Genomic DNA, 22,214 nt, shown 5'->3' on the forward strand with positions numbered 1-22,214 from the left:
CACATGCAATAATGCATCATACATCATAATGGTCTGCCCACCATCATGATCAACAATCATACACATGTCATAAGACGTCACATGCAATAATGCATCATACATCATATATGGTCTACCCACCATTATGATCAACAGTCATACTCATATTCAAACATTCATACGTATCATCACAAAGCATACATATGAATCACACCGCACCATACATCATATATCACACATATATGATCTAACATTTTAACTTTTAACATATTTACGCTCGGCGTAGCCTGAGCTCGCCCAGCCTAATCCCAACCTGAGAGCCCTAAACTCTTCCATGCCTGGCGCACTCAACCTGCGCCTAGCCTAATCCTAGTCAGAGAGTTCAGAAACTCTCATCCAAACCAACAAATCCAGCCCCATGCAAACACAATACATAGGCTCCATACAACTCAAAATAAACTCAAATCTCACATGCATCCAACCCATGCATCAAAATCATCTCAAAACCCCAAAAGATGAGATTTTCTTCAATCATCTATGGATTCTCAACATTCACGCACCTATTGAGTTTCTAAACTCACATGCAACCTACACAACAAACATTCTAGCTTCCCTTACCTGAAGATTGGCTCAGATAGCCAAAGACTGAACAAAAGTAGAATTTCCCCTCGAGGCTCAACTCGGAACTTCAGTCCTCCCAAAACAAGCTTTCTAATCTGAATTTCAAGAAAAGACAGAAGGAGTTATTGATCTAGAGGAGAAAAGGAGTTAAACAGAGAAATTTGGGAGAGAAAGGAGTTCACTGACCCAGAGACCTTCTCTCTAAAACTTCTCTCTAAAAACTCCCATTTCCCTGAAGGCCCCCAACCCCTATTTATAGACTTTCGGATTGGCCCAGAACGGCCCGTACCGAGTTCGGAACGGCCCATTCCGAACTCCCAAATCACGCACAAAAACTACGTCCAGAACGGCCCGTTCTGAAATCAGAACGGCCCGTTCCGGGATTCATCCGGAATGTCCCGTTCTCCCTCCGGAACGGCCCGTTCTCCTTCCTGAACGGCCCGTTCTCCTTCATTTTTGAAAGGCCAAATCAGTAGTTTGGAACGGCCCGTTCTAGCTACTGATTTTTTTTTACTACGTTACACTTACAATGTGTGACATCCTAATGTATATTAATGTGTCATATATTATAGGTGCATTTTTTTTATAGATAAAAGCTTTTTCTCATGTTTCCTATTTTGTTGCCTCTTTTTCAACTTCATCTATCTTTCTCTTTCCTTGTTTCCTTTTTTTTTCTTGCCTTTACTACGGTGTTTGTTCCACCATTAACATTCCTTCAAAGACTTCAAGTTTAACATTCCTTCTTATAGTTTTCATCTCCATTTTTCCACACCACTTTCCTTAATGAATTTACCCCAAAAGTTAGGGGGTTGTTTGATACAATCCTTGGATTAATATTAGAGTCGAAGGTCCATGTAATTAGGTAAAGTTCCAACATTTTTTCTCCAATGGTGATTTGGGGACTTTCTTTGATGGTGTCTTAACAATTGATAGTAGAGATGATGTAATGGAGATTAACTCTGGAACCCTCCCAAGAAAAGGAAGTTAGGGGTAGCTAGATTATAAGTGATGCTTTTTGAGGACACAAAGTTCACACACAACGTAAAATGACTACATAGGTGAAAAAATACCTTACTTCTAACTTGACCTCTTTCTTGGATATACATGGGTTAGAGGTGAATTTAGAACTTACCAATTTTTTCTTCCATATTGCTAAGTCTATAGTTTACTAAAAAATGGAATCAATTTCCCTAATTACCTACTTTAATCGCAATTATTTAGATTTTGCGTAACCATGTTTGGCGAACAAGAATGTGCTCTTAGGGCATCTCCAATGGAAGCAACTCATTTGAGTTGCTTCATGCATTGAAAAATGAAAAAAGTGGTCCCGAGTGTGTCATGTCAGTATTAAGCAACTCAAACACAAATTTACTCTAATGGTAAGAAACTTTAAGAAATTCAACTTTTAGAATTTTTTTCTAATCATTTATGAACCAATTTTAAATTTTTATTAAAAAGGATAATTGCACTACAATGAAAGAAAATAAATTACGAGAAAAAAAATACACAATAAGTAGATATTAAAAATAAAATAAAATAATAATAAATACATAGACATTGTACGAAATTAATTTTCATTATTATTTCTGAACGTTTCCAAATATGTTCAATAAGATTTGCTTGAAATCTGGTAAGGAACGGTTGCTTGAAGAAGCAACTCTCTCTCTTCTTCAAACAACTCATGTTGCCACGTCAGAATCCTCCAATAGTAGGAAATCGAGACTCCATTGAAGTTGCTCTTAATTGTTGCATTGGGCAAACCTTCCAGACATGCATGTCTAAGACCTTTTTTGAGGAGCGTGATATTAATCTTTCATTCTTTGACTTCGTGTGAAATATACTTCAGAAATTGAATGTCCCTTTTATTATTTTTACTTGAATAGTTGGGTCTTTTTTTGAAATCCTTCTTGTTTCTTTATTGGCGAGCATGGTGCTAACTACACCAAAGTAAAATAGCGAAGACACACAAAAAACAAAGTGTATGAATAAAAGTTTTAAAAAATAACTAATTTATAGGACTGATGAGTATATGTATTAACCGAAGAGTGTAAATTCTTATTTATTTTATATATATATATATATAGTATAATAATAAAATACATGATAAATTTATAATTTATTAAATATATAAAAAATTCTTCTATAATTTATAATTAAAATTATAATAAAAATATCTATACCCATATATGTACGAGTACAAGTCCCGATATTAATATATTTATTTTATGTTATTTAATTAAAATACAAGAAATTAACTCTATTTTAGAAATTTATATTTTGATTAATATTATAAATAAAATTAAAAATAAACAGTTATTTTAAAAATAACTAGTGATGAAAAAAATTTTAATTTTTGTATGGACTCAAAAAGAGAAAAACAAGATTTGAATAAAAAAGATAAGATAAAAATTTTAAAAGTAGTTAATAGATCGTAAGAAATTTTTTTCCCTTTTGAAAAGATTGTAAGAACTTAAGTGCAATATTAATAAATTAATAATATTAAATTATTTAATATTAATGAACCATATAGCAACAATTTTCTAACTCTTCCTCACACACAACACACCAGGCAGTCTCTATATATAAACTTTCCATAAGAACAATTTTGATAAGAGGTTTAAATTTTAGTTTTTATTGTTCGAATTTTATCTAATGTTATATATTCTTTTAAAGAGTGAGTCCCTTGTCACTTCGTTAGTAACCTCACTAATTTATCATATCAATTAAAACAATAAAATATATATGCAATAACTATTTAACATTAGTCCTCATTACAAAGCACTGAAATAGGAATCAATTAAAATCTGGCCTGAACAATATGTTTTATTAAAGCTTAGAAATTTAAAGAAACTAATAAGAAAAAAGAAAAAAGAAAAAAGAAGCTAAAACCTGACTTATAAGGGCAACAGGGTTATCTACCTAGCATAATATTCTGCAATTGAGTATTTAGTCTTTAATATTATGTTTGGGAAAGAACAAAATTACATATGACAACAAGGCACAAAAGTGAAACAATAACACTATTTACCATACACTCAAAGCACTTTATGCAGCTGCCATCCAGCCTTTAGCATAGCACATGTATTAGGGATGGCAAAATGGGCCGTAGCTCGCGGGCCGGCTCGCTGGCCCGCCAAAAATTAGCGGGTCGGGCCTAGCATTTCAGCCCGGCGGGTCAAATAGCGGGCTGGCCCGTCCCAACCCGCCAAGTCCGCATAGGTAATTTATTGATTTAGTGATTGAGTTAGTATAAATAATAGGCTTAATAAAAAAAAATTAGGCCCAATAGAACCCATTTCCAGCCACAGCCAAAATCTAAATCAATTCACTAGTTGTCATTTTTAACATTTTTCTTAAGTAACTGAAATTAATATTGGTACATGTTGGTGAATGCATAAAATTAACTGTAGAATGCGGGCCACTGCACAAGTGCTTATGTTATGTGTGCCTCCTTGTACTTATGGTAACAAGCAATGATTCCTTTTTTTATAATTTTTTTTCCATTTTTTTTATTTAAAATAAAAAATATTTTTTTTTTCCATTTTTTACAAAATATTTTTTGGGTATACGGGCCAGCCCGCCAACCTATCCTTAGGCGGGGCGGGCCAGCATTTTCAGCCCGTTTTCCTTGGCGGGCCAGCTCGGCCCGGCCCGTTTTTGGCGGGCCATTGACGGGGCGGATCAAAACGGGGCAGGCTGGCCCGTTTTGGCACCCCTAACATGTATCTCCCAATTTACCAAGAAACAGGATGAATTTCTTGTTTATGATATTAATATGAGTTAATCACATATATCATATTCTCATAAATCTCAAAACAAACAGCTAGCATGCCATCCTAAGACAATCCTTATGAATAAACAAGTATAGAAAAAATTCACTTTCTCAAGTGCTGTAGGCAGCTGATATACTAGTATGATAAAATATAAGGAATACAATCACAAATTTAACTGGTTTGAGTCCTTCTCCTTCCAAACCAAGTTATTTATTATAACCAGCAGCTTGATAATCCTAGCAATAAGAAGGAAAAAGGTAAACCTGCAAAAGCAAAAATGTTTAAGATGATGTAAAAAAGTATTGACTGACCTAAGGACTTCGTTTGTTTACTAATTTCAAAAACAGTTTCACATTTTTTAAGATTTATTTGTCCCTTGAGCATATTGTTGTTTTCTAGAAGTTTGTCTCCTAAATACCTGTTTTTGTTTTTCTGGTTTTAAAAACATCTGTTCTGGAAACAATTTTCAAACTTCAGTATATTTTAGATGAGAAATTGATTGTTGAGTAATGTATATTTGTTTGAAAAATAAATTTAGCAGGACTTTAGTGCAAAACCTTACTTTTTGCCTTTTAATTCTCTGAAAAAAAAAAAAAAAACAGTTCACAACTCACAAGCTTGTTGTAAGTTGCAAGTATTTTAGTAAACAAAAATCATAAATTCTCAAGTTGTGGAAAAAGGAATCAAAAGTCTGCCAAGAAAAGAAAACCAAATGAAGATGGGGAAAAAATAAAAACAGAGTTTTCCTTCATTAGAAGTTAAACGCACCTGACTTGCAAAACGAGAATTAATGCAAGCAACCCCATGATTTATATAGATCAAAATAACAAGGGCAATTAAAATCAGTTACAGTGGTATAGCACACAAAAACATAATTTTTGTTTATATATTACATTTATTCTTATATACAAAAGCATTTCTAATGGAGAGTGTTTATAATATATCTTATTAATAAACATTTGTGCTTATTAGTAACTTTCGTTGAAATATGATAATTTGATACAAGAAATTGTTTAAAAATAAATAAATACTCTTAAATAAATAATGTTAATTATAAATTAAAAAATAATATTTTTTTAGCTTTACTCTTTCAATGAACAATAAAGAATACAAATTACTCCTACAAATATAAAAAAAGCATCTATGTATCATCAACCTTTCATCACTCACAAATTAAAAACTAGTGTTATATATTTTTCTTGGTTATGTAATTTCTTTGTTTTTAATATTTAATATTTTTTATACTCATTTAATGAATTGTGTAAATTTTATTATTAATTTTTATATGTTAAAATATTATTTATTATATCTATTAAATTAATGTTTAATTATAATAATTACATCAATTTTTTAACTTGACAAAAAAGTGAAGTGTAAATAAAAAACTTATAGAATTGTGGGTTGCTTATAAAATCCACCATTGAAACAAAATATGTAATGTAATATGAGTTGCTTAAGAATAATGTACATGATATATCTCATTTAAAATGAAATAAGAACCTTAATAAATTACTAATATTGAAGATGCTCTAAGACCCAATTACTTATTTTATCAAGATTAAGAAAAATAACTAATTTAGTTTATAACAATAAATTTGTCCAATTTATATATATATATATATATATATATATATATATATATATATATATATATATATAACTACTCTTATATTGCTTTTTTCCCCCTAATTAATACGCATAGATCTTATATCTAACCAATTAAAGTACATGTTATCATGGTTGTCAATCTCTAGTGATAACTCATAAACTCGTACGAGTTTACGAGATTATGTCAGTTGACCTGTATAACTCGAGAGTAAACTCGTTTTTGAGTAATCTCGGTGATCTCGTGTAATCTTGCGAGATCAATCCCAAGTTTAAGAGATCACATTTTTTTTGTTCTCCACAAATGTTTGTTTTGGGTTAGGGTTGAAATGAGACTTTCATTTCACTCTCCCCTATTAGCAAAGATCTCCTTCACGGCTCTGCCGTGACGCTGTCTTCTCCCCGACAAAGGCAAACTGTCATGCGACCCGTGCGTTCTCCTCCGGTGAAGGCGCAAACCACTTCACCTCCGTCGTTCTCCATAGCGAACGACCACTTTCCTCCGAGAACGACCACTCTCTTCTGCGTGAATCATCTTCTCCTTTGTGCACGAACCACCATTCTCCTCCGTGAGCCTATCTTCTCCTCTGCAAGTCGTGCAGCTTCAAAAGTCTACTTCTTCGCGAGTTTGTTATTTTACTCTTTAATATGGAGTTAAAATGTTCAATTATTATGTTATTTTTAATTATTTTTATAATTCTTTTATTGAGTAATCTCTTAAGAGTTTATGAAGCCTCCACGAGATTACCTAAACTCTTGAGATTGACAATATTGCATGCTATAAATTATTTCTATATCCTAATTATACTTATTTTTCTCATAGTTAATTAAAGTGCATACTTGCTAAAAAAAATCATAATTAATACATTTTATCAAATTAAGATAATACACTAATTTTAAACTAATATTTTAACATTCATAATGCAAGAATATATTTTTATTTTATATAATTTAAATTTATAATAAATAAATAAGTTTTAATAAATAAATTACATTATAATTAAAACTTATGCTAAATAAATATTTTATTATATAAATTATATTTTATGTTCATGTTAAATAATTTATATCGTGATATTCAAGATTATTTGCAAGCTATTGATAATTTTTAAGTAAATATTAAAATTTAATTTAAAAATAAAAAATGATAGAATAAAATAGATAAGAGATTAAGGAAGTTAAGAAAAATCATTAAAACATTCTTATCGAAGAAAAACAATTTAAAATATTACACTTAATGAATGACTCCTAAAAATATCATCATAAAAAGAAATTATTCTTATTTATATATAATAATGAGGAATTTTTAATCATTATGGATGCATTCATTTAAAAGAGCTATACATTTTTCATAGTTAATTATTTTTTTTCTTGTACAATACTTTTTTGTAAGTAATTCATTTTGGAGTTATTTAACTTTAGGGATAAAACAATCGATATGTCTAGATGATAATAAGTTTTCTCTACTATAAATCGAGCTAAATATATTTTTTATATATATTATCAATTGAGCACACAAAAAACTTAGAAAAACAAACAAGAATAAAAAAATATGTTAAAAATACACCATTTTTACAAACTTCCTCACCAGGACTTGAGTAAACACATTCTTTTACTTTAAATTGCAAGTGCAAGATTGTTGGAGACTAATAAATAATTTTATATGTTTAAAGATATTTATTTGATGAATAATTAAATATATTAAAAAAAAGTGTTTTGTGATGACGGAGAAAAAAACTACACTGTTAAATCATATTAAATCTACTATATATTATATAAGATTGTGTTGTCACGTAAGAAATGTTACCTAACAACTCTACATTAATTTATTACTTTCACACTTTTTCTGATGACATTAATTTTCTTAAAAAAAAACCTTTATTGTAAACAAATGATTTTTTCCCCCAAAGTTGATTATATATTAATTGAATGATTTTTAGAACTAAACTGAAATATCAAATTCTTAAGTTACAGTAAAAGGATCAAAAGCATGCCAAGAAAAGAAAAAGAATATAAGATAGGTTTCCTTCATTTACAGTTTACACACCCGATTCTCACCATGCAATACTATGATTGAAGCAAGCAACATCCTATACAAGACCTACTCAAGAAAAAAAGGAATTATTCTCTCAACCAAAAGGAAAATTAATGAAACTGAGGAAACCCCACACCAACTCTTGCCACGTAGCCTTGTGTTGTATAAAAAGAGATTCAACCACAATTTTATTCATTCAATCCATTTGATTTCCACAACTTCTAGCAATAGAAAAACAAAAATCTCAAATAAAGGGAGATAGAAGAGAAGCCACTATTCACTTGCAATGGAGACCAATGCTGCTGAACCTACCAGCAATCGCTTGTATGAGGATTTTGAGCCTTATTGCAAATGGCTTACAAAGGAAGGACAAGCCACTCTTGAAATTAGTTTGAAGGGTATTGAAATTTCCTTATTATATGTGATCAATTTATTGATTTTTATACTAGCTATTTCAATTTAGAAGTAATATCAATGGTGCTCTGTGATTAATAAACAATTTTACATTAAGAGGTTCTATATCAAGCTTGTCTCCGAACTTTACACCTTTATATTTTAAGGACTAAGGAGTTTGAGAATTTTATAATCGACCCAAATTGAAAAGTAGTATTGAAGTTGCAAACGATCAATAAAAATGGAAAGACAAGCATAATAATATACATAATAATGATATGAATATATATATTTTTTATAATTATTCTAATGGTATATATATGTAATGATCTTTTGTGTTATAGGTTTCAAGAAGGAGCAACTTAAGGTTCAAGCAGAGGACTGGGGGGTCCTAAGAATTTACGGAGAAAGGCCTATAGATGCATCCAATAACAAATGGAGCCGTTTCCACAAAGAGATTAGGATCTCAAAAGGGTGTGCTATGAACTCAATCCGTGCAAAGTTTGCTCATGGGGTTCTTTTCATTGCAATGCCTAAAGAAATAGTCATGGAGAAGCATTTCATTTGCGGGGTAGAAACAAGAAAAAGGAGAATAGCAGCCATTAAACTTGCAATTGGAATGGTGGTCCTTGTGGCTCTTGGGAGTTACATAGTTCGACTAGTAAGTGGTAAAGAAACACAAGGTTGATGTTGTGAATGTGATGCATTATTAAGTTAAGTAGGACCCCCAAAAATGAAAATCAAAGGGGCCAAAATCAGGATCTATGTGCTATAATGCATAGGATTGCTTGCTGAATGGTTTGTGTGGCAATGAGAAAGTGAGTAAGGTGTTGTTCATATTTTATGTTTTCTTGTAACATGCCTTTGAAGAATAATAAAGAGTGGGTCGTAATTTTCACATATAAAACAACTACAAGGATTTGGTCAATTTAGTGAAAACCCTATAATTTGGAACATGCTGCCTTTTTCTCATTGATTGTGTAAGAAAAGTGTTGAAGTTAGTGTTAACTTTTTAGTAACAAATTCGATTCTAATACATAATTTATATATAAAAAAAAACCACTTTTAAAGGGTTAGTAATTGGCTGTGCTATTTCACAATGTCACTAAATGTAAAAGTTTGGAGCTTTAAAAAAAAATAAAATCAATATTATAATAACTAGCTCAAATAATTTTACATATATACCCTTTAATCTAAATATTATTATTAAATATTAATTATTATATCATTATTCTAATGTAATTAATATTATAATTTTAATAATTAATGAACAAATATTAAATAATTGAATTAAAATTAAAAAAATTACAAAATTAAAATTACAAAAAAAATTCATCATAAAAATTCAAAAATTACAGACTAAATTTTATAATTTAAACCTGATAATGAAGACACCAAAATTACAAATTAAACATCATACGGAAAATAAAAATATAATTTAATCTTAATTTAAAATTCATTGCATTTTACGCTACAAAAATTCAAAATCAAATATACGCTTGCCTCGATCAAAATCACTAGATGAGTAGATTCATATAAATTTCGAGAACTACAATAAAATAATAATAAAAAAAAAAAATCGCAGTATTTCAATTTTCTGGATTCGCAAAACCCTAACCTGAGGAGGCGATTCCGATGAGTTCGCGGGGAGCGGCGGCGGTGCTATCGAGGGCGAGCAGGATAAGGTCGAAGCTGCAATCGGCGCTGGAAGCCACCGTTCTGGAGGTGGACGACGTGTCGCACCAGCACGCGGGCCACGCCGCCGTGAGGGGAAGCTCCGACATGGAAACCCACTTCAACGTGAAGATCGTGTCCCCCAAGTTCGAGGGCCAGAGCCTCGTCAAACGACACCGCATCGTCTACGACCTCCTCGCCGACGAGCTTCAGTCCGGTTTGCACGCCCTCTCCATCGTCGCCAAGACGCCCCGCGAAACCAACCCCAACCCCAACCCCAACCCCGCCGACTGACGCTGCCAAAGTTCCAAGCTTTTGCTCTGTGAGTGTCCGAAGCTTCGGTCCTCGCTTTCTTCTGTGGTGCCTTTTTTGTTTTTGAATGCTGGAACTGTGCTGTTTGGGTGAACATTTTTTTTTTTTGTAAACACTTTTGTATCTGTAGAATACAGCTTCTTCAAATGAATTCAGTTTATTTCATTTACGTTTGAGTTGTGCGCTCTTAAACACACTTGTAAGAGAAGAATATGAGAAGGTAGAATGAATTGAATTTATGCATTTGTGAACGCTAGTTTGGATAAACTTCTTCATATGTATTTCTAAGTGAGAAAAAAAATATATAAAGAAAATTAAAATAAGTTTTTTAATTAGTTAAAACTAATTTATGTAAAAGTTATAATCTAAGATTATAGAGAAGCTAATAAGAGGGATTCTACAAATTAGTTTATATATAAGCTAATTTTAACTCACCCAAGAAGTGCTTGTGGAGAAGCCATTATTCATTTTCTGTTGGTTTTTTGGACATTGGAAATAAGTAAGAATCTAAGTAGAACAAACCGAGGTTTAGTTATGAGAAAGCTTTTAAAGAATGTTTGCGACTGCAATTGTGACTGCAGTTAATGTTTAAAATTGTAATTGCAGTTTTGGGTATATCGGATTTGTTGGGATCCTTTATGGTGTGGGAGATTGTGAACAATGTAGCTGATACGGCTGTAATTATGCTCACATCACCTTGACTGCGACTTCAAGGTTTTTGGGTCTTTGCATTGCAACTTTTGTTGTGTTTGTTTGCAATTTTTTGCAATATCAAGGATTGCGACAATTGTGGCTTCGACTGCAATTTTATGTTATCAGTATTCAGTAACACTTACATCCTAGCTTTTGATTGAAATTTATTAATATGCCTTAGTTTACTTCATTCACTGGTTTTAAGAAATGGCAACTGGGATTTCAATCGCAATGTCAAGATTTTTGGGCTGGGGTTTTTGTGACAACAATTGAGACCACATTGACCACATTTGTCAGCAATTTCCTTTACAATGAGCTTATTTGGATATAAGCTTAGAGGCGTTTTTGAGAATTTCTCTATTAAAAAATACTCTTTATTTCCAATAGAAAAATTCTCAAAGCGTTTTTAGCTTGTATTTAACCAGGCTCAATATCAAGGATCGCAAAACTACCACCACGACCACAACTTAAAACCTTGCTATCTGTTATGTCTTGTGGTGTTTCAATCCTTGAAAGTGCATATTTATAGGAGAAATTATCTTAAATGTGTCAAGTGGCTAAGAAGGCTACCCTGTTAAGTTGTCAATTTGTGAACAAGTTAACCCTTAAATGGACTAATTTGCATAGGTGAAAACTTCTAGGACTAAAGCAGCACAAGGTGCCACCTTCAGAGATCTACTTGGCTTTTGCTTTGCTCTATGAATGGAACCTTAATCATTGTGGCTGAGTGATCCATAGAATGTAAGATGTTTACAATTATTTGTAATAAAAATGATTTTTACTTTCATCCTACTTATTTAATATGCTTGTATACTTCTTATAGGATGCAAGTATGTTACAAATTCAGTTATCTTATTGCAAAGCTTTCTGGTGTCTAATTGACAAGTTTCTTAATCTCCAGTTTTGACAGTTATTTAATTAAGCCTTGCATTTAGATGTGCATACATTAATAATGATGCCAGACTACATTTTTTTTTACTGAAAAAATCTTGCATGTCTGGATTTAATTTTGTCAATAGTTTCATTAGTTTGAAATGTCAAAGGTGCATCCCAGCACTGGCCAATGTGAAAAGCTTCTCATAATGAATTACCATTTATATTTTTTGATACAAGGATGGCTTCACTCTAACATGATGAGTTTCATGGGCTAGGGGGTAAACGGTAGTTGTTTTGGTTGACTTAGTGATCAAGTCATTCACTTTTTGGTCCACTTAACACTAATGTAACTATAAATTTGGTATCTTTTGGTCCATTTACTTAAGGGTTACATAATGTCTGATATTGGTGGGTCTATGGTCTGTGGTTTATTAAGGGTTGGGATTTGAATCCTGGTTCTTGCAATTGCAAAAAAACTCAAATTGGGAGGAAATGTTCACATATTTGGTATCTGTCAAGTTCCTAAAGGATATTGTCTCCATGGTTAATGGAAAATACTTCTTGATAATGAACCAAAAAAGAGTATTATATGTATGCATAAATGTAAATTATAGGTTATTTAATATCATTTATTATGAGTTTACACATCGAGTCTATGTAAACCTCTGAAGCTCCAGGAGTTTACATAGATTTTCCAGTTTGACAAGCTTGCTTCCATGAATGTCTTGTGCTTCTTGTTAGGGTATGAGTGTCTTACTAAAGCTCCTATGATGAATTAACCTGATGCCATAAAACTTCTAATTCCATCGTTCCAATTTCTGAAGATTTATTAGTTTTTCTTATTATATGTTGAAGAAGGTAAATCTGAGGGGCTTCTGTCTAAGTTCTTGATTTTGTGTCGCCATTTTTTCCAAAAGAACTGGTGTCAGAGATTGTTCTGTATTTCTTCTCTCTTTCTCTCTCTTACACACAATAAATATGTAAAGAGACATCAGGAACAGTGAGAGCAATATGGCCAATTGGAGGATGGAAGATGTCAATCAACTATTTCTTAAACGTTCTTGTGTGGATGTTTTAGGCTAATACATTTTGAGTTGTGTTTTGTTTTCTTCCTACAATTACTTGGTTAAATTGCTGCATGACCCTGCCTAGTTTTTGCTTTGAATCTTGTAATTATTATTCTCATCGATTTATTTTGAACTGCTATTGCATGCTGACTTTTATTTTACTTCCCCTTTCAGTTTCATTCAATTTTGCTGGGAGGATGCCTCAGTGGATATGAAGCATAAAAGTATAAAAGATGATGGCAACCCTCATATAAATGTTGAATAGGGAAATTTTATGTCGTTGTTCGGAATTTTAGTGGAAGTGATTGAATAATGGGATAGATAACAATTATTATAATTATAATAATATAAATTTCTACCTTGATTTTGCATTTTTACGCTCTATCTTTCTCAAAGCCACAAGAGCAGCATATTTGGATTAAATTTTGGATATCATGCTTTCACCTGTAGAAGTAACTATTTCTAATCAAACTATGGTTTGAACTTTGAAATTCCAAATTCTATTCAAAATATAATCCAATTGGGTTGGTCAAATTAAAATTCAAACACGGTTAGTGTTCAATTGGGATTTTTTACGATTGGTTAAAAGTAACTGCCAAGTTGATTTCTTTTCAAATTAAGAAAAACACGAGCTAGTATAGTAGAATATTTGTTAAAATATAATCATCAAATTCTGAAAAATAATGCTTGGAATCCGATTTCTCTGTAACAGAATTTGGAAAAAAGCATACTTTCCGCATTAAGGGTCGGGATCAGAGGATAAGAAAACTCAACAGCACAATGAAATATAGCAGATATAATATTCTGAGATGGTTGTCAATAGAATTTCTCCTGATGTTGTCACTTACAACAGTCTAATATATGGCTTTTGCATCATGGGACAATTGAAAGAAGCATTTGATTTATTTAAGGATATGGTATTGAAACATATCAATCCAACTAATTATACCTTTAACGTATTAGTTGATGGATTATGTAAGGAAGGAAAGGTGAAAGAAGCAAAAGATATGTTGGCTGTGATGGTGAAAACTGGACGGGTGCTGCCTTGTTAATGAAGTCAGCGAGGCCAGAGATATTTTCAACACTATGGCTAACAGAGGAGTGACTCCTGATGTTCGCAGCTATACTGTCATGATTAATGGATTATGTAAGATTAAAATGGCAGATGAAGCAATGAATTTCTTTATAGGGTGTTTGATAAAACATTTTAATGAAACTGAAAGGGGAAGTAAAAAAAATTTAATTGAAAGTAAGTCAAATTTTAAAAATTTAAAATTACTTGAATTTCTAAAATGACTCGTACAAACAGACAAATGCATTGCAAATGTATTGTTCCTGACATCCTAACTTACAATTCTCTCATCGATGGTAATGCGCTCCTCTTAAAAGAATTTTTGAAAGAAAAAAATATCACTCCAAAATATATAATCTACCTATACTAATATATATATATATAATACTTATAATACTAATATATAAAGGGGATATCTTTTTCAGTAACTACCTTGTCTTCACTTTTTTTTGATAATTATACCCTTTTATTATAAAAATATTTTTAATCAAATTAAAAAACTTCAAACTAATAAATTTATATGGGAAATTTTATCCTTTGTTTATTTTTAATAATTATCTTTTTGAGTAACTTTTCATTTTTTTCATTTTTTTATTTTTTCTTTTAATATAATGTAGGTACGTAGTGCATTTTCCCTACTAGATAAATAATACAATTGTATAAATAATTTTACAAGAAAACATATCTGATAGAAAAGAATGGAGGAACAAATATGCACGAACTATTTTTGTTCCTTTCGATTTGTATAAACATATCCCCTTTGCATGATTTATCCAATACGAAGTGCCTCGGCCCTACTAGATAAATAATACAATTGTATAAATAATTTTACGTTACTTATTACTATTATACCTTGAATGTAAAAAAGAAAAATCTTATATCTTCTAAAATTTCTAATATTTGTCTATGTATAATTATTTGATAGCCACCTTTATTTTTATTTTTTTACATTATACCCCTTTGATTTAAAAAAATAAACAAATAATTTATATTCTTTCTGAATAACTATCCACAACTTTTAATATTTATTTGTGTCTAATTATTAGAAGCACAGAGTGCCTCATCCCTTCTAGTAATAATAAAAATAATTTTAGGATTTTTACTTATATTGTCTATGTATTCTTCCTCATGCATAACTATTTATAAAGTGTAAACATGTTGCTGCAAGTGTGAAAGATAACTACCACTATGCGTCAAAATTGCTAAACTGATGAGTAACGTGCTGAAATCAACTGAAATATTCCACCAAATCAATGCCATTAAAACATAGTAACATAATTGTTTTAATCCTATTAAATGTGAATAAATAGTAATTAAAAATATTAAAAAATTTAAACAGAAATTGAATAAATAAAACATTTAATTAAATTTTAAATTATAATAAAATTTTAAACTATAATAGCAAAATAAAAAAATGTATATTATTGTGCATTAATTTTTAAATGGGTTTAAAATTGATTTTGTAGTCACATATATAAAATTTGGATCCAACTTATCTTTTATATAAGTTGTCTTCTTACCTTTAAATATGCATTATTTGAGACATTTAAAAATTATTAAATAATTTTCAAATTTTTTAAAAATTTACAAATTTGATCTATATATTAAGAATCTTAAATTCAATGATTAGACTGTTAAAATTTGATATAAAATATGAATTATTGAACGGAATAAGTTTAGGTAGACTTCTTTCTGAAATTTAATGTAAAACGTGAATTATTGAACGAAATAAATATAAATGAATTTGTTCATAAAATAAACGAATCTCTCGCTATATTTAAAATATGAACATATTTTTTTTATACAAAATATCTGCATAAATTATAACTAATCAATACCTTATTGCATTCTCTTAAATCTCGAGATATGATTGACATTTCAATCATTAAACGAGATCGTGAAGTCTTTTCGGCTAACCTTTTAACTAGGACCATGATTTCTACTTAATCCCTTCCACAATCCTTGCAACACTTGGTTGCCCTTCTCCAAAAATGATCTCATTGCTATGTAGCCAAATTAATCATATACATGCTAACCAAAATGGGAAACCATGCTTTTTCCATAAGTTTTCCATCCCCACATCCTTTCATGCATCAGAAATGTTGCACAAGATTTTTCAGCAACACTGTGTAAATTCCGAACCATCCATAAATATTCCTCCAAATGACATATGCGAATGGACAAGTAAAAAGGATGTGTGAGACAGTGTCTGTTAATATGTGGCACATGGAGCATATCACTTGATCCCTTTGCACAAGTATTCCTCTCCTGCATAAATTGTCTCTTACAAGGACACTATTCAACATTGTTGTTTTTCATACAAAACCAATAACTTTGGAAGGTGTATCACATTTCCAAATTGCTTAATCTTTATTTATCCCCTCCTCGAATGGTGATAGAATTCCATAAGTGTCGATCACATAAAAATGAAAATTTGTCTTAAATCTAAAATATAAATTTTATCTTTAAAAATATTTATTTATTAAAAAATTAATTACAATATATTTTATACACAATAACTTTTTATTTTAATTATACTAACATATAAAAGATATTTCATGTCTTCGTGAATTATTTTAAAAAATAATAAAAATTATATAATAATAAGTAATTATTGAAAATATAAAAATAAAAATATTTAAAAAATGAACACGAAAATAATTTTTTTATTAATAAAATAGTATAGATAAAATAAATTTTATCTCGTGAATTATGTATGTTAAGATGATAGTATAGCAATATAAAATGAAAAATGACAAAACCCTTCCCATTCCTAAAGTTTTTATTTTGACGGCAGTTTATATTCCCCAACGGAACCAAACCCACAAACCAAATCCTTTGTGCCCTAATTTCTCAAATCCAAACCTCACTTTTCACCGCTCCAACGCTTAATTCTGATCGACACTTTTGCCGTCGTTGTTCACCAGGTGCTGCACCCTCTTCTTCAATCCTCTATGGAACACTCTATCATCTATCGATATAGTTTTTCTCGGAATATATATTTTTTTCTTTGTATTTTCCCGGAAAATCATCTACATGGATCGGATGCTTTGGGGCTGAAATCAGGGTTTTTCGGTCAATTTCCATTTCTTGAACCCTCTTTGTTTCTAACCCCCTCTGAAAAATTTGTTCTTTTTCGGCCTTTGTGTTTAGGTGTAATGTTTGCGTGTTTAGGTTTGATTAAACTTCGGTATTAAAATTTCCATTATTTGTTGACGGGTTGAACTCTTTTTTTTTTTTTTTTTTTTTTTTTTTTTTTTTTAAGTGGGTGTGTGTTATCATTTGAAAGTGCGTGTTTTTGTTTATTGCATGTATCGTATGAGGATTTGAAGATTCTGTATTGAATGAAAGAGGTTTTTTGAATCTTATTAAATCTTGTTGTCTTGACAATTTTTTGTTCTGGGACTAATTGGTTTCTTTTGGAGCCTTGGAACCTCGTTTTAGAATCTTTGAAAACCTTGCGACTGTTGCTTGGATTAGTTTTGATTAATTTTTGTGTACCTCTGGGTGTTTTCATGTAGAGAATGTCTTGTTGGCATTTGTATTATATCACGAGATTTTGATTTTGGTAGACTAATATAATGGCTGTTGGTAGTTGTCTCTTTTTGATTTTGATGTGTCTCTGCAGATCTACTGGTTCAGTCTGTGACACTCCTTTTCCAACCCTACGTGGTTGAGGATTTACTAGTTTTCTTTGATTCAGTTCAAATATCTGATTTCAAATATCTGATTAGCTTTATTCTTCATGTAGTCAGTTAACGGGGATTCTTTTATTCTGTTTTATTGACGAAGTGACAGCAATGGATGATTGGGGTAATGAGATCTTGCTACACTTGTTTTTTTTGTACATGCACATAAGTTTTTTAATGTTAATGTAATTGCTGGAATCTTGTTTTTGTTGGGTGAATTCTTTAATGATGGTATGTTTTTACTTTCATTATTTTCCAACAGTCAATCTGTACTGATCTTCTATATCTCTTTGTTTTTTTTGTTTATTTTACCTCCAGAGTCCAGACACCATCTTTAATATTTTCTTTTGTCTCACCACCTTTTATTGTTTATTCAAGATTATTTTTCTTTACCAAAATGGAGGGTTAGGATATTAAATTTGTATGTATCACAAATTACTAGATAAAACTATATTTGTAGTTGCTACCTGCTAATGAATTTGTTCGATTCTCAGAAGTGCTATTGTTATTTGATTCATAGTTATATTACATTTTGATTCATTATGAGTATGTTTGGAATAATTAAAAATGGGTTTGATTTAAAACAAAAAAATTGATTTGACTTGGTTTTTAATATTTCTTTTTTCATGTTTGAAACATTAAAGATTGAATAAGCTCACTACTTCAACAATTTTGTTATATTACCCTTAGAGAAGTTATAGTGGGTAAACTAGTAAAGATGAAGTTGTCAATTAAATAAGAATGATGTAAACCATAACCAAATCACATTGCTCATATTCAACCATTGTTTAGTGAATTGTAAATTTATCCAACTATATCAATTTAATTATCATTTTTTTTCAAACACAATGTATGTTTGTAACCTTGTATATTATGTTTTTTCTAGTGTCCTCTGTATTTGTGTTAATTTGCGAAATGTTTATTGTAGAGGATGAGCAAATTGCTCCACTTAATCTTACAGTAAAAGATCAAGTTAAAAGTAAATGGGATGATGAAGATGTGGATGAAAATGATGTGAAGGAATCATGGGAGGATGAAGACGAGCCTGCTCCGGTATGAACAATTAAACATGATGTAACAGCAAAAAATTGTTTATTTATGTGTATGAATGGTACTTGTGTGTAATTTTTGAAGATGTTCTTTTTCATTCCTATCCAATTACCTCTTATTGGCTGATTAACATACCCTTTAGACTACTGCTATGCCAATGCAACTTCTGCTGTTATTAATCTTTTATATTTTGTTGATTACTAAAATATCAAAATTGCTATAGCTATTAATTATTATTTTTATATAATTTATCGGTAACTATCAAGTATAATTTATTTTTACTCAAATCTGCAGTTTATTGTTATGCTTGTTTCATCTATCTATTATCTTTTAGAGGAAAGGACGGGGTGTATAAAACTAAAATTAATGCAAGTTGTTTAACAATGATTACCTTTTTTAGTATATTTAAAATTGAATTTCAGGATTTCTTTAATGAAATGATTTATTTCTTATAAATATGGTCTTTCTTTAGTTATCAATTGCCAATTTTTTTTTGTTACTTTGCATAATATTCTCAGGCACCTGCAGCACCTGTTGTAAAAACTACTGAAAAAGCTTCTAAAAAATCTTCTGATAAAGCTACTGACAAGAAGGGTAAGACAGTAGAACCAGTAAAGGAGGAAGAACCATTGGATCCTGTGGCTGAGAAACTTCGCCAACAAAGGTATACTTTTATCCATCTAATTTGGTGATCCTTATGTTTCTCTTATAATCTTTTGTTATGGGTACAGGTGTGAGGTGTCACGTTATTAAACTCTACACCTAACCATGTGTAGGCATATGCTTTTTAGTAAGTATGATTATGAGCTAGGGTAGACTGTAACAAGGCCATAACTGAATCTTAGTCCTTGTTAAGTTGCTTTTGTATTATTTTTAATGGCTACTTGGTTTTGTTTGCATGACAAAATTGTCTGTCATCTTAAATGTCAATACTGTGTTTTAGTACAATTTTTCTTTGTTAGGCTACGCCAGACTTGTACTTGTGCTACTTTGTTTAAGTGCAATGATATATGTTTGCTTTAACTGTCGGGTGGTACTTACATATTATTATCTAAGGTTTGCTTTAACTAGCTAGGGTAAGTAATGATCTCAATCTAAGACAACTTAATGAAGTCACCCATCAAGCATAAACGAAGCAAAATTTGAAGCAGAACTATGAATATAAACTTACTGAACTGTAATAGAAATTTGGCTTCCTTTCTTCTGCTAAAGCCTCTGGATTTAAATGATTAGAAAATACTGCAAGAAGCCTACTCCATATTTATGGTTTGTTAAGTGTTTTTGAGTGATGAAATTCATTCTCTATTCTTTGATGCTATTAAATTTGATGTTTAAGTAATTTTATTGATAAAATTGTATTTTCCATTACAATGTTTTGATTGTTAGTCTCTGAATGACAACAGCATTACAAGAAGCAGATTGCTAACTTCGATAAAAGCAACATAAGGTCTTATGGCGTGTTTGGGAATCAGTTGTGTTCAATTCAATTGTAGTTGAAAAAAAAGTTACACATAAGCTTTTACTTTTTCTACATTGGAAAGTGCATTGTTCCATTGAATGTGGTTTCAAACTAGTATTCAAACATACACTTAATAAATTTACTCTATATCACAGATTAATTGAAGAAGCAGATTATAAGTCCACTAAGGAATTGTTTGGTGGGGGAAAAGACGAGAAGAACATCGACACTTTTATACCAAAATCTGAAAGTGATTTCGTGGAGTATGCAGAGCTTATTGCACACAAGCTTCGTCCTTTTGAGGTCAGTTAAATACTCTAGATTTACTCCTTAAATGTTTGTCTAAAGGGCATCCTAATTTACTTTTTGACGAATGCAGAAAAGTTATCATTATATGGGCTTGCTAAAGGCAGTAATGAGATTATCAATGGTTTCTCTAAAAGGGGCAGATGCCAAAGACATTGCTTCCTCGGTAACTGCCATTGCAAATGAGAAGATAAAGGCAGAGAAAGAAGCCAATGCCGGCAAAAAGAAGACAGGTAACTTGATCTTGGATTGAAGAAGTCTTTGTTGAATTCATATTTGTGTTTATTTTGTCTCTTGATGTGTTCATGGTTTTTGCTGTGACTGCAGGTGGCAAGAAAAAGCAACTTAATGTGGATAAACCTGATGAGGATTTTATTCCTGCTGATCGATATGATGCTCTGGATGATTATGATTTCATGTGAAAAATTTTGGTTCAGTTCCATTCAGATTAAGTTACGGGATTAAACTGTTTCAACCTTGGAAGTTGGGACAAGACCCTTCGGCATACCCTGTCAAAATTTAACGAGTGCTGTCCCGTATTTTGTCTAATAAGAGTGTGCATCAGTGTCTTGTTTTCTCATTGTCAATTTTGTCACAACCAATATGTACTTGGACCTTAGTGTTATATGATTCATAGAACTTAGAGATATGATCGTGTCAACATTCAACATTAACTTGTTTTCGATTATGTTCTTGGATTGTAAGAATATAGCATGACATTTTCTTGTTAAGGGAACTCTTGTTATAGTCTTGTTTTATTAATGTTGGATGTTGATAGCATTTATAACACCTGATTGTTTTATAAGGGGCTGCGTAGAAATGAATATGCCTTGTTTGATGTCTTCTACAATGTGAGAAAAATTTATACCAAAATAATTAGTTAAAAGACTATGTCACTAAACAGATCTTTCTTTCTCTACGGGACTGAATTACTGTAAACATGTCTACCCTTCATTTGGAGACACTTTTAAAATAATAGAATCAAGTAAAGTATTGTTCGGAAAGTAGTGATTAATTAATAAAGGAATTGAGTGTATGTGGATATTTGTTCTGTCGGATAAATATCTCAAAGAAATCTGTTCGTATATTTGTGTGTATATATGTTAGGTATGTACTTGTAAACTTTTCTATATCTATGGGTGTTTAGGGTTTTTGTGAATGTTTATTAAAAATTATAAATAATTTTAGAGAACATGTTAGTGATAATTTTTATTTACTCTAATAATTTCTTCGAAAATAATAGTTTAAAAGTTAAAGTTTAAACTATTTAAATATTATATTTAATTTTATTAATCAAATTTTTTTAAGAGAGAGGGTTATAATTATACTGGTATAATTTTTACTAAATATTACACTGCTCAATAACTTTATATTAATTGTGAATTTTGAAAATTCAACCGTTAGATTAAAAGTTTATATCACTTTATACGTGTATATCAATTTTTGTTAAAATTGAACAAAAACTTGAAGGTAATCAAAGTGTTCATATTTTAGTGTATTTTGAAATAAATATATTACGTCAATTTTGTTTTATAAAAATGAAGTATCAAATCATCTTGGATTAATATAAAATTTTCTATATAATTTAAGAGATATGAATTTTAAATCTA

The 22,214-nt window shown here is 30.6% G+C and overlaps 3 protein-coding genes across 9 annotated transcripts; all 3 read left to right on the forward strand.

The window, feature by feature from the left end:
• Window positions 1–8,199: 8,199 nt before the first annotated feature.
• Window positions 8,200–9,360, forward strand: LOC109798142 (inactive protein RESTRICTED TEV MOVEMENT 2). Its single transcript, XM_020358376.3, has 2 exons — window positions 8,200–8,411; window positions 8,751–9,360. The coding sequence occupies exons 1-2, from the start codon at window positions 8,300–8,302 to the stop codon at window positions 9,092–9,094; spliced, it is 456 nt and encodes a 151-aa protein (XP_020213965.2). The 5' UTR covers window positions 8,200–8,299; the 3' UTR covers window positions 9,095–9,360.
• A 568-nt stretch (window positions 9,361–9,928) lies between these two features.
• On the forward strand, window positions 9,929–13,399 carry LOC109797125 (BolA-like family protein). 6 transcript variants are annotated; one of them, XR_002239681.3, is made up of 4 exons: window positions 9,929–10,402; window positions 10,999–11,106; window positions 11,713–11,826; window positions 13,203–13,399. XR_002239681.3 is itself a non-coding variant. In XM_020357046.3 (2 exons), exon 1 carries the CDS (start codon window positions 10,042–10,044, stop codon window positions 10,372–10,374), a length of 333 nt encoding a protein of 110 aa, XP_020212635.1. In that variant the 5' UTR covers window positions 9,930–10,041; the 3' UTR covers window positions 10,375–10,402; window positions 13,203–13,399. The 6 variants fall into 6 exon arrangements, 1 of the variants encoding a protein (XP_020212635.1); XR_003804027.2 differs by having other exon boundaries at window positions 11,727–11,826; XR_014433790.1 differs by lacking the exon at window positions 11,713–11,826.
• Window positions 13,400–16,868: 3,469 nt separating this feature from the next.
• LOC109797814 (uncharacterized) lies at window positions 16,869–21,366 on the forward strand. Of its 2 annotated transcripts, none has more exons than XM_020357958.2 (7): window positions 16,869–17,027; window positions 17,852–17,913; window positions 18,718–18,842; window positions 19,358–19,503; window positions 20,454–20,601; window positions 20,678–20,837; window positions 20,932–21,366. In XM_020357958.2, the coding sequence occupies exons 2-7, from the start codon at window positions 17,901–17,903 to the stop codon at window positions 21,024–21,026; spliced, it is 687 nt and encodes a 228-aa protein (XP_020213547.2). In that variant the 5' UTR covers window positions 16,869–17,027; window positions 17,852–17,900; the 3' UTR covers window positions 21,027–21,366. The 2 variants fall into 2 exon arrangements, with proteins under 2 accessions (XP_020213547.2, XP_020213546.2); XM_020357957.2 differs by having other exon boundaries at window positions 16,870–17,027; window positions 17,856–17,913.
• The last annotated feature ends 848 nt before the right edge of the window (window positions 21,367–22,214 follow it).

This window comes from Cajanus cajan, chromosome 1 (assembly GCF_000230855.2).
Source record: "Cajanus cajan strain Asha chromosome 1, NIPB_CcT2T_4, whole genome shotgun sequence".
NCBI lineage: Eukaryota > Viridiplantae > Streptophyta > Magnoliopsida > Fabales > Fabaceae > Cajanus > Cajanus cajan.

Bases quoted from the DNA above. Each gene is read 5' to 3' on its own strand.
- LOC109798142 (XM_020358376.3), top strand. From the start codon at position 8,300: ATGGAGACCAATGCTGCTGAACCTACCAGCAATCGCTTGTATGAGGAT. The intron at 8,412-8,750 runs GTATTGAAATTT...TTTGTGTTATAG, and splicing joins TCTTGAAATTAGTTTGAAGG to GTTTCAAGAAGGAGCAACTT.
- LOC109797125 (XM_020357046.3), top strand. From the start codon at position 10,042: ATGAGTTCGCGGGGAGCGGCGGCGGTGCTATCGAGGGCGAGCAGGATA.
- LOC109797814 (XM_020357958.2), top strand. The intron at 18,843-19,357 runs GTATGAACAATT...TAATATTCTCAG, and splicing joins ATGAAGACGAGCCTGCTCCG to GCACCTGCAGCACCTGTTGT. The intron at 20,838-20,931 runs GTAACTTGATCT...CTGTGACTGCAG, and splicing joins TGCCGGCAAAAAGAAGACAG to GTGGCAAGAAAAAGCAACTT.